This window comes from Monopterus albus, unplaced genomic scaffold (genome assembly GCF_001952655.1).
Source record: "Monopterus albus unplaced genomic scaffold, M_albus_1.0 scaffold258.1, whole genome shotgun sequence".
NCBI lineage: Eukaryota > Metazoa > Chordata > Actinopteri > Synbranchiformes > Synbranchidae > Monopterus > Monopterus albus.
The window spans coordinates 426,096-441,121 of record NW_018128138.1 but is presented as its reverse complement, the minus strand read 5'-3'; the positions used below and the strand labels follow the sequence as shown (position 1 = coordinate 441,121).

At 44.0% G+C, this 15,026-nt stretch overlaps 2 protein-coding genes across 5 annotated transcripts in view; both read left to right on the top strand.

Annotated features, from left to right (window-relative positions):
- atg14 (autophagy related 14) overlaps window positions 1-3,480 on the top strand; it is a 15,090-nt gene extending 11,610 nt beyond the window's left edge. The window contains exons 9-11 of the mRNA XM_020621368.1: window positions 291-376; window positions 577-751; window positions 1,040-3,480. Of these exons, the coding sequence (XP_020477024.1) occupies window positions 291-376; window positions 577-751; window positions 1,040-1,162 (384 nt within the window). The 3' untranslated portion in view covers window positions 1,163-3,480. The remainder of the gene's footprint in view (window positions 1-290; window positions 377-576; window positions 752-1,039) is intronic.
- Window positions 3,481-3,998: 518 nt separating this feature from the next.
- On the top strand, window positions 3,999-13,486 carry dkc1 (dyskeratosis congenita 1, dyskerin). 4 transcript variants are annotated; one of them, XM_020621367.1, is made up of 15 exons: window positions 3,999-4,029; window positions 5,997-6,049; window positions 6,129-6,215; window positions 7,723-7,814; window positions 7,913-8,097; window positions 8,250-8,314; window positions 9,402-9,528; window positions 9,882-10,012; window positions 10,260-10,403; window positions 10,520-10,640; window positions 10,835-10,953; window positions 11,038-11,141; window positions 11,408-11,450; window positions 11,690-11,839; window positions 13,255-13,486. In XM_020621367.1, the coding sequence occupies exons 1-15, from the start codon at window positions 4,014-4,016 to the stop codon at window positions 13,315-13,317; spliced, it is 1,500 nt and encodes a 499-aa protein (XP_020477023.1). In that variant the 5' UTR covers window positions 3,999-4,013; the 3' UTR covers window positions 13,318-13,486. The 4 variants fall into 4 exon arrangements, with proteins under 4 accessions (XP_020477023.1, XP_020477021.1, XP_020477020.1 ...); XM_020621365.1 differs by having other exon boundaries at window positions 5,994-6,049; XM_020621364.1 differs by lacking the exon at window positions 3,999-4,029 and adding an exon at window positions 4,132-4,225.
- Window positions 13,487-15,026: the final 1,540 nt, after the last annotated feature.

Below are 15,026 nucleotides of genomic sequence, written 5' to 3'. Positions count from 1 at the left end.
GCATTCCTGTAGAAGACAGGTGGCTTCTCAGAGAATCTTCCCCCTGGATGGGGAAAGAAAAAAGAAATCAGCAGCATAGGCTGAAGTTCACTTTATGCATTTTCACGTTTATTTAAAATTGGTAAGAACCACAAAGAGAGAGAGCACCAATTGATCATCATTGATGAGCAGGAGTCATCGTGAGGGACACATGGTTTTTGTCTAAACTTTGAGGCCACCTAACAAAGAATGTGTTTTTAGTTTTAAAAAAAAGTAATTTATTGCAAAGAACTTGTTTTCTGTGTGTTTAGCATGTAGACAGTGAGAAGCTCCACCCTCATCACACTCTGAGGAACATCATGTTTCTGGTTTCCCCCGACAACGACAGCCTGGGCAGGTGAGGTTCACCGGGATCTGCAGCACCTGAACTGGCACTTCACTCAGCTGCAGTTCTCGAAATGTGGAGATGAGTGGTGTTTTTATTCAGTCAGATGTTTAATTCCACCTGCCAGATAACAGTGAGGGAAAAGCTCGCTGTGTTCTCTGCGACTGAGGATAGATTAACACGTTATCGGATTTATTGCATGTTGGGTTCAGGACTGGTCCGTTCGAGGTGAGCGCTGATCTGGAGGAGTCGATGGAGTTCGTGGAGCCAGAGGCCACAGGCCCAGCAGAGGATAGCGAAGACGAGGCTGTGACGGATGAGGAGACAGACCTGGGGACAGACTGGGAGACGGTGCCCAGTCCACGATTCTGTGACATCCCTTCACAGGTAGAAACCTCTGGATCACTCCTGAAATGTCAGTTTGTTCTGAGTCGGCCTTCTCCCAGGCTGTGCCACTGTTTAGGAGCTAGCTTTAGCACCTATCAGATGCCTGCTGTGAAACAAAGCCTGTCCTCACAGAAAGCATCTTTAGAAAGCAGAGTTGTTTTATTTATCTTATCATGAGCTTTTTTGATGTGATTACAAACTCAACAGCACTGTTTTATCACTATTTTAAAATTATTTTAAGGATTAATTTGTTTGCTAACATGCTCTCCTCTTCTTGTCCTCCTGCAGTCCATGGATCTTTCCCAGAGTGCATTGCAGGTGTCCCAGCCCTCTGCCAACACTGGAGGCATGATCTCGTCTGCTGCTGCCTCTGTCACCTCCTGGTTCAGAGCGTACACCGGCCAGCGCTGATCGAGCCAGACTGGACCAGATCTTATCACATGAACCAGGACCGGGCTGGTTCAGATCTGCACTCCTGGAAGTTTAAGCAAAGTGGCCCGGGGTCAGAGGTCAGGCTGGCAGGTCAGCAGGATGATGAGACGCCTGTCATACCAGCATTATGTAACTTTATGAAGCTTAATGAAACTTTAAGGCTCATGAGCGAAATCATTGTCACCAGTGTGTCAGAGGACGTACACGTATGACGAAACAGCCACGTACAAAGTGGCGTGTTTTGTAGCATCACGATAAACTGAAACTGCTGAAGCTAGGGCAAGAAAAGTAAACGAGGCAGAAACATTTAATTCTGATTGAAATGTCCTGTGTAAGTTAAACTAGAGGTGCAAGCAGGCGTACCTGGGGCCCGACAGCGACACACTACAGACACTGTGCGATTGTCTTCTTACAGTTTCATGAAGCTGTGTCAACCTTATTTCAACGTTCAGCGTGTTGTCGAGTATTAAAAACAGACGTGTCCAAATGAAAACTAAACAGCCAGTTGTTCTCACTGAGCGTCTGAACTGCTAAATTCTTATTTCTCATACGTTATTTCAGTTGTTGAGGAAAACTGTTTAAGCAAGACGTTACCCCTGAAGGGTTAGCCCCAGGCTGACTGTTAGATGAGGGCCCTCAAACTGTGACCCTGTCTTTACTGTACTCTGCTGTGTCGTCCACTTCAGCCTGCCAGTGTCAGCTTTTCACTGAGTGCAAGAGAGAAAAATAGTGTGGGAAAGTGAAAAACTGAGTCTGAAGTCTGACCCAGTTGGACAATACACACAAAGCTGTGACTCCACGCTTTGCTCTGTCAAAGCCGATGGTAGAAAACGTTCATTATTATGTCACAAATTCATGTTGACGATTTGTCTGTACTCGACCAAAGATCACGTGTGAGGGAAGAAGCTCTACCTGATCATTAGGATCAGCTCAGGACACCTATAGCTGCTGTTAGATCCAAGTGTTCATTGATTATTTAACTATAAAACACCTGATGCTCTTGCTTTTTACCACCTCATATGCAACACGAGCATCATTGTTTATCTGGAGGATTAAAAGTGGGTTAATTGGTGGGCAGATCAGGGCCTCGTCTTCGATCTGATTTTACACAACGCAAACAGACACCGTGACAACACTAGAGGAAGATGTCATATTCAGCAGAGGAAACAGATGCAGTGACAGTGTTGCTTACTCATCAGCCGGACAAGCTGAGTTCAAAACCTTCGCTGCTGTTGTGTTGACTCTGGGCTGCTCTCATGCACTGAACTGCTTCTCACTCACGCGTACTGTTAATTTCTGAGGAGGAGGAAACCGCAGGTTACACCAGGTAGGATACACCCTGATGCACACTTGATTGTGTAGTTTAAAGCAAGTCTCTCTGTGGCTCAGCTCCTCCCGAGGACACCCAGAAGTGCAGGCTGCTGTAGAAAGAGAATGAGCAACGATTTGGTAAAACAGCTGTAATGTTTTCACTGAAGAAGTTGGACCCTATTCTAAACATTAATAAACAGTAAAAATGGCCTTAAATCTACTTCTAAACCATATTCACATAGTGTCTTTTGACCATTTACCAGATGTTTCATATGGTGACTATAAATAACACAGACGTTTCTGTTACTTCCTGCTACGGAGTCGGGATGTTTTGTCCTGCCAGCCTGAACCTGTGCTCACCAAAAAGGGGAACTTTTATTTTTCATTTTCTTCAGCTAGTTGTTCTTGTCCCTGTGATGATGGGAGCCTGTGTTTCACAAACAAACCGACTTGTGAGCACTGCTGTGATGATGATGCTGACATTACATTGCTAACTAACAATGGTGACCATGGTGATGACGAACCCTCCAGACCGAACTGAACGGACACAAGGGACACCATTCACACTGGACTGTTACAGTCCATTTATAGAATATTTAGTTTGTTTAAATAAAGAGCCTTTTTTCCTTCAGGGTGGAAAAATGTTTCCCACTTAAGCTGGAAAAAACAAAGAACACTGTCAAACCAGATTCAGTTCAAGATGATGCCGGGACGGACTGCGTGTGATGAGTTTAAGTAAACGTGGAGGAGGGTATACTCGGGCTCAGCCACCAACACGTTGAGAGCTGAAGGTGTGTCCGAGTTGTTGCTGGAACCAAATGTCTGTCTGAAGCAATATCACACTCGGTTTAAGGGATGTGAGGAAGAATCACTGACCTGTGTCTCTGTGGTTCTTCTGTTAAAGGAAAAAAGTGTGTTAAAGCATGTGTGGGTTTTCTCTGTCTTACCCTGACATGGTCTAATTTAAAATAAATACTTTTCTGGTTTTGGACAGGGAAGCTTCCAAAGTAAATGTTTTCTCGTGAACAAATTGAAGGTTTCTACAGCAGACAATCGGCTGCAGTAACGTAGGTTAGCTTGTGTCTTTGTCCTGAACACTTATTGCAGATACACTCATGAGTGTGTGTGGATTTGGTTTGATAAGAGCATTGAAGCTGTTAAAGAAGCATAATACTGAATGGCGAATGTGAGCTTTGTAGGGTATAGAAAACAGTGGAGCATGTTTTTTGAGTTGTCCAAGGTTCAAGCAGGAGAGGGAGTTATTTAAAAGCACACTTCAAAGTAATGGAATAAGATTTAATAAATAAAAAAAACGTTACCAAAGCTCAGGGGATTACAGGTATGGACTGATAGCATAAACTGAGTTTGGTTATTTTATTGTAGCAGTAGGTGGAGCCGTTCTGATCAACACCCCGGTCCACAGGGTGGCGGTACCTTTCGTTGTTGCCAACCGCAAATAAACGACAGAAGAAGAGGAGGAAGCAGAAGAACGTCGCGGTCTCTACGCTTCCATTTCAAAATGGCGGACTTAGAGGGTAAGTGTGGTGCACGTTGTGCTGAAAATATTCTGCTAATCTATTTAGATGAAGCTCCAAACTGAAACTGGCTGCTTCGCCTAAACAGACGTTGTTGGGTTTTTTAACTTTCTTCCAATGAACGTTGGGTTGCGTTTCCGTAAAATCGAAAAACGGGGTTACTTCAAAACATTTAGCACCGCAGCGATATTACACGGTAACGTTAGTTAGATGAATTGTTGGTTTTAACTGCACGTTACACTTATTAGGTCGGGTTAGGCCCAGGGTTTGTTTCATTTACGAACCACAGTGGTGTATGAAATGGGCCGCTGACCTGCACAAGCCACGTATGGAGGCTCCCATTTTACTTTTCATTTAACGGAAACAGTGCGGTTGTAAACTGATTAAAATCGGACACTTATGGGAAGGTTTGACTTTTATGTCTCGGTGACTATGGAACAACTTATTTCAGGCAGACGAAACACCGTGAGGTGACGACTTAGACAAGTTTAACTTCCGTTTTATTAGAGAAGCCTGATCAGTTTCCTATGTTGATATTTACTGACCTTTCGGCGCGTGCATCATGTTGGCCGAATATCGAGTGTTCAATATTTTTACTTTAATCAGTTCAGTCGGCCCGTTATGTGTACGTTAGCATCCTAATGCTAACACCCACGTGTTAACGGAGCAGGCCACGTGGGCTGCTCCTCTGCTGCGCCCAGCAAGATAATTTGGAAACTTGACAAAGTGGCAGAAAATCAGAACAAATAGACGTTTTAAAAGCTGTATTGAAACCCTGGTGGGAAAATCTGTTTAAGTTGAAAAGCCAGAAGTATAAGACATTTTCACTGAAGCCTTTGGTCATGACTGAAGTCTTTCAACACCACATTTAACAAAATCGACAAGGCAAGTATATTCATATAGCACGTTTTGGTACACAACAGCAATTCAAAGGCCTTAACACAATGCACAGATCAATAGTTAAGTATAGCTGTGGCAGACTGTTCTCACTGTGTACCCCTTTATTTCGGTCTTCCCTAGACTGACCTCTGAGTACTTGAACACCAGAGGGGGTGTACTTTATTCCAGGACATTAGGAAACCTGGTGTCTAATTGCACAATGACGTCACTGGGTAATTGAAGAAAAATCAAATCCAATGTATTTAAAAACTTTAAAAACAACATCCAGCTGACCAAAGTACTTTACATAGCAGAATAAAATCACAATAAAAGACTAAAAATAGAATAAGGTCAGTGCAAAAAATTCAATAAATTAAAATTAAATGGAATGCATCAGGCCCTACTGTGTATTAAAAGCCAAGGCAAATCTTTTAAGCAATGATTTAAAAGTACTGAGGTCAAAGACTTAAAAATACAAGCAGATAAAGTGCAAAATTTGGTAGAATGAAGAAGGATTAATTAAAAGCAGGGGTGGGGGGGACAACGGCCTGTAGTTTTACAAGTGCTCCAGTTGGGGCAGATCCCAGTTCCCCTGGGAGCTGGTTCCAGCTGTGGGCAGCATCGTGGAACTTTGACCTTGTTTAGTTGGAGCTCTGAGCACCACAAGCTGACCAGTCTCTGCTGATCTGAGACCAGGCCTGTACTGGGCAAGCATATCTCTGGTGGATTTTGGGTCCAGTGTATTTTGAGACCTGGAGACAATAAGCCGGGCCTTGCACTGAATTCTGTATTTAACTGGGAGCCAGTGGGCTGATGTGTTGTCTTGGTGTTTGTTAGTGTTCTGGCAGCAGCATTTTCAATTGAGCTGTTGTCTGATGGTCTTGTTGGGGGGGCCAGTCGGTGCATTAGAGTAGTCTGCCCTACTAGAAGAAAAGCCACGAGTGAGCGTTTACACTTTGTAAATGAAGAGAGCCACATTATGTATTAAACATCAGATCTTTATCTGAAGAGTTTGTGGAAATAAGTTAGTATTCATTTCAACTGAGCTTTTATGTTAAGGGTCTGTCTGTGTGATTGTGTTTCAGCAGCCTTTGTGAAGAAGAAGAAAAAGACAAAGAAAGTCAGTGAAGAAGAAGTTGGTGTAAGTGATGTTTAACCTCCAGAGTTTAGGTGTCATGTTTCTTCAGAATGAAGATAAAACATTGAATTGTATTCCACAGGAGATCCAGCAGAGCGGAGACTTCTTCATCCAACCAGAGTCTAAAGTCCCTTCTCTGAACACGTCACAGTGGCCCCTGTTGTTAAAGGTAACACACCTGAGTTTACCTGTTGGAACACATTAGTTTGGTCTGCATACATTGCAGTCATGCAGCATCACATTTGCTGCTATTGATAACAGATACCTAAAATAATGTTTCATTAAATCAAGAAATATCACTGATTAGTGAAACTGTCGCATTAAATCCTTTTATGTTGGCACAGTCATCAGGCAATGTGGTGAAACGGTTCATCCAGAGCACGGTTTCAGACACGATCCGGTTAATAAAGTAGGCACCTGTAGACGTTAACTCCTCATGAGACATTGCTCAGATTAGTCAACTTCACTACAGAGAGGCAGACTTTAATATAGCGTCGACTAGTCGCTGACCATGTGATTGTCACTACGAGCAGCCTTACCTGATGTAGTAAAGGCTGTTGATGTAGCACAGCGAGTAGTCGGTCATTTTTGCCACTTAGCCGTGACAAGCTGCGTCCTGAAGAAGCTCCTGGAAACACTGGATGTGAATGCCAATCAGCTCCAAACCCACCGCTGTCATGCTTGCACTGCTGTTGGCTGTGCAGTCTGTCCTCACTGGTGAAGCTGTCAGCAGTCCAAGTGTCCACAAGTCTTTAAGCATGACAGCGTCACCGTGTGAGCTGGTGGAGCAGTGGCCCTTTCACCGCCTGCATAACCAGATGCTGGACACGTCTCCCAGAAAGAGGCGAGACCCAGCTGTGGGCTGCCCTTATCTGAAATGGGCAAACAAACCACATGCACATATGCAAAGTCAACCACTTGGTCTCCACCCCAAGTCTTTTCTCTTTTAAAAGTAAATTGTAATGTTTTAAAACACTTGTAATGAAGCTTATCCTGGTGTATTTTGACCCGTTGATCTCTTCGTTCTGGTGCCAAGCAGAGGTTTGTTCACACTGCCAGCTGGTGGTTGGGGGGGGGGGGGGGGAACCCAATTCAGCGTGTTTTTTTTTGACACCAAGAACCCGTTAAAGCTGCTTTTTGGTGTTTGACGTCTTCAGTGACTACTCAACTTGACCTTCATAACAAAAATGTCAACTCAAACGGTGGAGGTTGTGTAACCCCCACTCTTTACATCCAGAGAGCGTATATAAAATTACATAATGTTTTTCCTGTACTCTTGGTCATGTGAGGTGATGAATTGGTTTATCCATTCTCTGAGCGGCGGTCATCTTGTCTTTGCCTCTGCTCCTGCTCTGGGGGCGGGGCCTTGCCACAGTGGTACCGGCGTTGTGCTGGCGTTCTGCTGGACGATGACCAAAAGCCACATGGACAGTGACTTGATTCAACCGCCGTTGAGATGACTGACTGTTCTGATCACATGACTTGAATTGAGATATAGATATAAAAACTGCAGCGCTTCAGTGACGAGCAATAAAAGATCTCCAGATAAACGGATAAGCCTGGCTATGTGCTACACCCAGCTGTTAGATCCTTCCTCTGATACAGGAAATGATCAAACATCAGTTACAGGAACTTTCTAATGAAAAATAATTTAATTTTAAATTTGGTTTTTGCAGAATTTTGACAAACTGAATATCCGGACAGCTCATTACACTCCTCTACCGAATGGCAGCAATCCCCTGAAGAGAAGTATCCAGGACTATGTCAGGTAACAGGCTAATGCTAAGCTAACATTCAGGGTGACTTCAGAGAACACGCAGCGTAGTGCCAAGCTAACATGCCAACAACACTCCTATTTCCTGTCAGGTCGGGCTTCATCAACCTGGACAAACCAGCAAACCCATCGTCTCATGAGGTGGTGGCGTGGATCAGGAGGATCCTGCGGGTGGAGAAGACTGGTCACAGTGGGACACTCGACCCCAAAGTCACTGGCTGTCTGATAGTCTGTGTTGACCGAGCCACGCGATTGGTCAAATCTCAGCAGAGTGCTGGTATGGATTTATGACCACTTCCTGTTTATTAAGATCAGAAATTTTCTGTGATTTATCAGCTAAGTTAACACGGAAAGTCTCCACCCAGCTGGCTGGGGTGCCAGCATAGTAAAATCCAGTGGCCACCTCACTACTCTCTGTGTGCATTGCAGGTAAAGAGTATGTGGGAATCATTCGGCTGCACAATGCAATAGAGAACGAACATGCTGTGGCTCGGGTAAGTGATACCTTCCTGCTGCAGAGCCTTTGCTGCCACGACTGATCTTGATAATAAATTATTGTTTAGAGAGAGGGAGGGGTGCACTGAGTAGTTGGTGGAGATCGGTAATGGCTGGTTTTCAGCACAATCTGCCTTGTGATGGCTGATCACTCTTGAGATTTCCGTTTCTGTGCCAGTCAGATTTAGAGGCACAGCAGTCCGTGTCATTCTAGTAGTAGCACAGACCAAGAGCGTAGCATGTGCAGCGTGTACAATCTCAGGTGCACCTCGAGCGAGGCTCGCACTAGTGTACAGGGCGCGTGTTCACTCACGTGTTGCAGTGTTTCTCATATGTTATTGTGGCAGGCTGTCACAGTATCAATGGTGACCACCACATACGATTTATAATGTGTTGAGTCTCATTTCAGTGTAGTGCCGTGCGTAGCCCCTCTGTTTCTCTCACAAACACATGATGCCGGACTTTCTGTGAATAGCTCCTCCTCTCCGTGTTGGTTTTTCCAACACAACACTATCAGTCGCGGAGGTCCAGCTCTTCTAGAAGTTATTAGCAAGCTAGCTAGGCTAACGCTGCTGTTGCTGAGGTCAGCAAGCTGTGCACAGTATGGATGTATAGAGACTGCTCTGTTAATGCTAGTTCATAAACTCTGACGCTGAACACTAAATATTTACTTGCTTCAACCAGCGCTGCTGAAGCAGCGAGAGGGCCAGCCAGGGGGAGACGTAGGAGAGGGCCAGCCAGGGGGAGACGTAGGAGAGAGAGCCAGTGCAGAAGGGACAGGTCAGACGAACGGCACAGAGGTGTCGAAATCTGCAGGTCCGACTTTTAAGAAAAGTGGAATCGGGCTTGAAGATTGCGGTCGGTACATCTGTAATCAGATTTAAAAACCACAGCTCGGTGTAATTACAGTATTAATCTAAACCTTAATTGTAATTAGCTGCAGGAGGACAAATAACTGAAATGTGAAGTGTTACCCGTCTTACTGTGATCATAGATTTCTATGCTTAGAAGACTAGACCGCACTATTTTTGTCTTGTCATGAAAGATCAGTGATGTGACCCTCACTTACCTGGTTTCTGTGTGCAGGCACTGGAGACGCTGACTGGTGCTTTGTTCCAGCGGCCGCCATTGATTGCTGCTGTGAAACGTCAACTGAGAGTCCGAACAATCTACGAGAGCAAGCTAATAGAATATGACCCCGAGAGGAGGCTGGGTGAGAAGATCAATTAAGACATTTCTCTGTATTTCATTAAACCTCAGGGAGGAAGCTGAGTAGCATCATTTCTCAAACATCAGTAGACACTTTAGAGGGTTTTAAATTTTCAGTTGTCAGTATCTTCGCTGCAGGAAGTTGTAGGTGGGGTTCTGCCAAATTAGTCAGTGAACGTTTTTGGTTGTTTGTTTTAGATTGCTGTTAAACCTCAGTGAATCCAAAGTGAAACTCTTCACACTTTTAAATGTGCAGTGGGTTTGCTTTGACCACACCATCCAAAAAAGTATTCTAACCTCACAGAAGGTCGTCACTGTCAGGTCCCAGCAATGTCAGAGGTCACTGCTCTGTTACAGGGATCTTCTGGGTGAGCTGCGAAGCAGGGACTTACATCCGGACTCTGTGTGTCCATCTGGGGCTGCTGCTTGGGGTCGGAGGTCAAATGCAGGAACTGAGGAGAGTCCGGTCTGGAGTCCTGGGAGAGAAGGTCAGCATCACTTCCTGACGACCTAAGGTCAAAGGTTAGACTCTGAGGCTCAAAGTGTTGAGTTCAGTCCTGCTGATCAGTACAGGTCTGACAATTAAACTTTGACACAGAAACCTGCAGCAGAGATGCCGTATACATCATCTGTACGACGGGGACCTCACCGCTGCTGACATCGTGGTGACATCACTCTGACACTGCTGACCTCATCGTCACGTGCGACAGTCTCAGTGAATTTCTTCTATTTCAGGACTACATGGTGACGATGCATGACGTCTTGGACGCTCAGTGGCAGTTCGATCACAACAAAGATGAGTCGTATCTTCGGAGGGTTATCTTTCCTCTGGAGAAGCTGCTGGTGTCTCACAAACGGGTGGTGATGAAGGACAGCGCTGTGAGTCTAAATCCTGAAAAATAAACCCGAAACCTGTGTCTTTGTCATTTATATTTGACTCAGTCCTGACTTCGTGAATGAAATGCACCCGGGTGACTCACATTGTTTGTCATCAGGTGAACGCCATCTGTTACGGAGCAAAGATCATGCTGCCAGGTGTCCTCAGGTACGAAGACGGCATCGAGGTGAACCAGGACATCGTCGTCATAACAACCAAAGGAGAGGCCATCTGTACAGGTAGGAGACGGGGGGGAGGAGTGTGGAAGCCATATGATGAGTCGTAGCTGCAGGAGCTCTTGGGCTGTGATGACCTGCTATCTATCACCCTTTTCTGATGGCTTTACTCAATATTCACAGACAGGTTTAATCTTAATAGCTGAGATTAATTAACCAGAGATTAACAAATCGGTCTTGTTGAATCTGTCCTTCAGCTGTTGCCCTGATGACGACTGCTGTGATCTCCACATGTGATCACGGTGTTGTGGCAAAGATAAAGAGGGTCATCATGGAGAGAGACACGTATCCTCGGAAGTGGGGTTTGGGTCCAAAGGTACACCTGAAGGGTCACTTAGGATCAATAAAACCAATTACAGCCGTCATGTGAACATTTTAATGAGTTTATTGTTTTAAACAGGCGAGTCAAAAGAAGACGATGATTCAGAAAGGACTCCTTGACAAACATGGGAAACCGAACGGCAACACACCACAGGACTGGAAGAACCAGTACGTCGATTACAGGTACACGTCAGCCGAGGGCGGGGCTACACAGGTCTCAGGTGTGTCGCAAGTAGGTTGCAGACAGTTATCTCTGACTGAGCTGACGTGCTCTGTGAGGGAGTCAGTCTGCTACAGCAACTTTCAGGCTTGAGCATCTTCTCTTTGGGCGTGTCCTCTTTGAGCTGCCGCTCACCTGAGAACAGTGATGTCACTGCTGTGTAGGTTCGGTCTGAATGTGATAAAACGTCTTTTTGTACTTTTTAAAGTTGTTCTTGTTGTTTTGACAGCACTTCTAAGGTAACAGAGCCGTCGTGTGATGCTTCAGCAAAGGTAAGCGCTCTGAGTTTTGCTAGCCTGTAAATATTTGAAGTTCTTCTTACTGGTTCTTTATGAAAACCAATTTTTAGTTGAAAGAATTGTGTGATAAACTTGTGCGGAGTTAAAATTGTCAAATTTGTACAATGCTGTACACTGAGCCACACATCCTGTAGATGTATTAACCTACTTTCAATAATCAAAACTGAGTTTGTGATGGGTGGTGTCATGAATCTGATCTTTGACCTTTGCAGAGGAAGAGGGAGGAGCCGGACGCCGACGGCGAGCCGACTACACCCTCTGCTGAGGAAGTAAAGATGGAGAAGAAAAAGAAAAAGAGAGTCAAAGTGGAGGGTGTGGAGTCTGAAGCTACAGGGCCTGAAGAGGCGAAGGTGGAGCCTGAGGTCAGTGCATAAAGTTTCATCTGGGTCCTTTTATTAATGCTTCTCAGCCAATGTTCTATGAAAAGTGTTTGTGTACTTTTACAGTTAATGTAATTGTGTAAAAGCGTAACTTGTTACCTTTCAGTGTTTCCCTTGGGTTAACTGGTCAGGGGGGGACAAACCTGGGGGGTGCACACAGAACTTTGTGTTCAGCTCCGGTTTCTGTCATTTGACCTGTCTCCTTTGCCTGGCCCTTCAAGCCATTTATCATGTTAATTATTTGCTGCAATGTTGTTTTAACTACAGTCGACAAGAGTTCTAACGCCAGTGATGTAGCTGAGAGATGTGATCTAGTTGGCGCCGCAGATGGCCGCCAACTAATTCCTTGTGTGTAACATAGTTGGCCAAAATAATGTAGGTGAAAGGTGACACTTTTTTACTGTAGACACCAGCTGTCCCTGGTTTTCATGGCGTGTTATTGCCTCATCTTTAATGTATTTCTTATTAGCTTGTTCCCATGTGTTTTGGAAAACCTGGAATGTTTTTTGTACCTCTTTTCCAGTCAAGGAAATTGAGATAAAATGGATAATGCCCTGGAAAAAGTCATCCTGGAAAGTAATGTTCACATTTCTGCGTTTTCCTTTTGCTGAGAGCAAACTCTCATATCTTGCATGAGGTGGCAGATGAAGTTGGGGCAACGTGTGAGATGAATTTGGAATGGCCAGAGTAAAACTTCGGTTATTTAAAACCACAACAGCTTGTCACCAGACAACCGAGGACTGTTAACTGGTTGACTGGTGAAATGCAAACATTAGTAACTTTTGGCTAGTAAGTTTAACATTTAATGCTCCATCACTTGGTGTATTATCATTTATCCGTAATGGAAGTGGACGTTCACGCAGACGAAGCCACACGTTCCCACAGGGCATTAGGGTCAGTTTGAGGATCAAATGTGTTGTTGAATTTCAGTCAAAAGTAACTGAAGATGTAATAAGGCAGAGTTTAACTCACAAATATCAAACGTTGTCAGACCTTCTGTAGGCACTTCAGGAATATTACTACCTGCAGCAGTCCTACACAAACCCAATTCAGGGTGGCTGTGGTCGCCTCCCAACCGTAAGGTTGGTTTGATTCATGGTCTAAGTGTCCTTGGCCAAGACGCTGAACCCTGATTTGCCCTCGATGGCCAGAACAGCGCCACAGATGGTTGGTTCTGTACCGGAGACATTCCTTGTTTGCTTGTATTAACATACAAGGACAAATTAAAGTGATTATCGTTATATCCCTTTGGATTGTGGGAGGAAGCCGGAGCACCCGGAGAAAACCAACGCAGGCAGAAAAGACTCGAACCCGGAACCATCTTGCTGTGAGGCGACAGGGCTAACCACTGCCACCCTTGTGCCCTAACTCACCATGAAACTGTTTGTGTCCTGCAGGTGGATGAAAGTGTCAAAAAGAAGAAAAAGAAGAAGAAACAGAAAGAAGGCGACACAGAGTGACGCCTGAGCAGAGAAATATCAGGTGTGACAGTGGGCAGAGTGTGGACACGTAGACGGAAAGCATTCTGAGAGTTGAATAATGGACTGCACGAATGCAGAAAGATGGCTTTTTTTTTTTTCAGCTGTAAATAAATTAACAGGCCTGTTTGTAATTTTGAAATTAAAGTGTTTTCTATAATCATGTCTTGAAATATTTTGTTCAGGTCAACACTGCTGAAAGTGAATGAAGATGGAAAATCCACAAGTTGTACTAAGCTCCCAATAATTCTAACAATGATTGACGAAGATTTTAATGATGGAGACGTTGCTGCTTTAATAAAATCGCTGGGAGCTTAGTGCATCGTGTGGATTTTGTTTTTGTTTTTTTTTGTTTTTTTGCTGCGTTCAACGTGTAGCCAAGATGTGGCCACTCAGTTTTTGAATAACTTAAAAACCATAGAAAAATTGAAAGTTCTTCGTGTTCGTTCAGTGTTTTTCTCTGATAATTGCATTGATCATTCTAGAGTTGGGGCTCAGCCACCTTTATCAATTTGTTTTATAAGCCACCAGAACTCTAACAAAGTTATTCTTTAAAATAAATGTTCATTGTACAGATTGTACTTTAGGTATTACACAATCTGTAATCAGCCAATTGGAATTCACCAGTTTGATTAGCAACAACTAGTGGTGTAACATTTTATGTACGAGTGGATTGTAAAGATCTGTAAAACCTTAAGAGTTTGGCCTGGGGGGTGGTCACTGTGGCCACGATCCATGTCTCAAAACTTGTGCAGACTGTTGATCTCTTCAACTGACTTGATAAACAGCCTGATCCTCAAATGTCTTCAAAAGGAACTGAACCTTTACTCATCATGCAGCAGTGACGGCAAGCGACCACACCTGTTTTCTCCAGAGGCACATTTTATGAACAGTGACCTCTGTCAGGGCCGGTGTTGGGCCAGTACAAGTTGGACACTGTACAGATGTGATGACATATCTTTTGAAAAAACTGTCTCCTCAGTCTCAAGCAAAGTGTAGGATTTATTGCAAAAGGTCATAGAGGTCACAGATATCGCAAAAGGCAATATCTCTGTTTCTGGTTTGCAGAGCAGTTTACAGAGCTCCTGCACCATCTGTCATACTCTCTACAAGCACGTTCTGGTCCAAACATGCTCTATTGCACCTTTCTCTCTTTGGCCTCCAGTGTCATAGACACCACTGTCTGAACCCAGAGAGGTCAGACTTGGTCACTGCGTCAGAAGCCAAAAAAATAAAAGTAAGTTTAAACATGTAAGTGGTATAACAGCTGCAGGTCACATGATGATGGACGCATGTGCTTAATGATTGGATTTGATTTATTCTTTCAAGCATGTAAAGACAGTTGATATGTCAACACATAATTTTACACATATCCAACAAATATTCATCCAATATCAATGTGCTTATACCTAGTACATGCTTGAATGGAGTAGGAAGAAGTCAGACTTATCCAGTCCTACCCCATGACATCATCTTATCATCATTGGTTTGCAATCAGTATCTCTACATAGATAATTCTCTTCTACACCACACAAGTAATATACTAAAGAATTATTACAAAGTGTTAACATTCATACACCACACCCACAATGTTCCATCTAATTAATCATTAAACCTGTTCTTGCATATATCTTGATTGACACATACCTTTATATTTATGTTTAAACTCATCAATTCTATTACTATTTTTT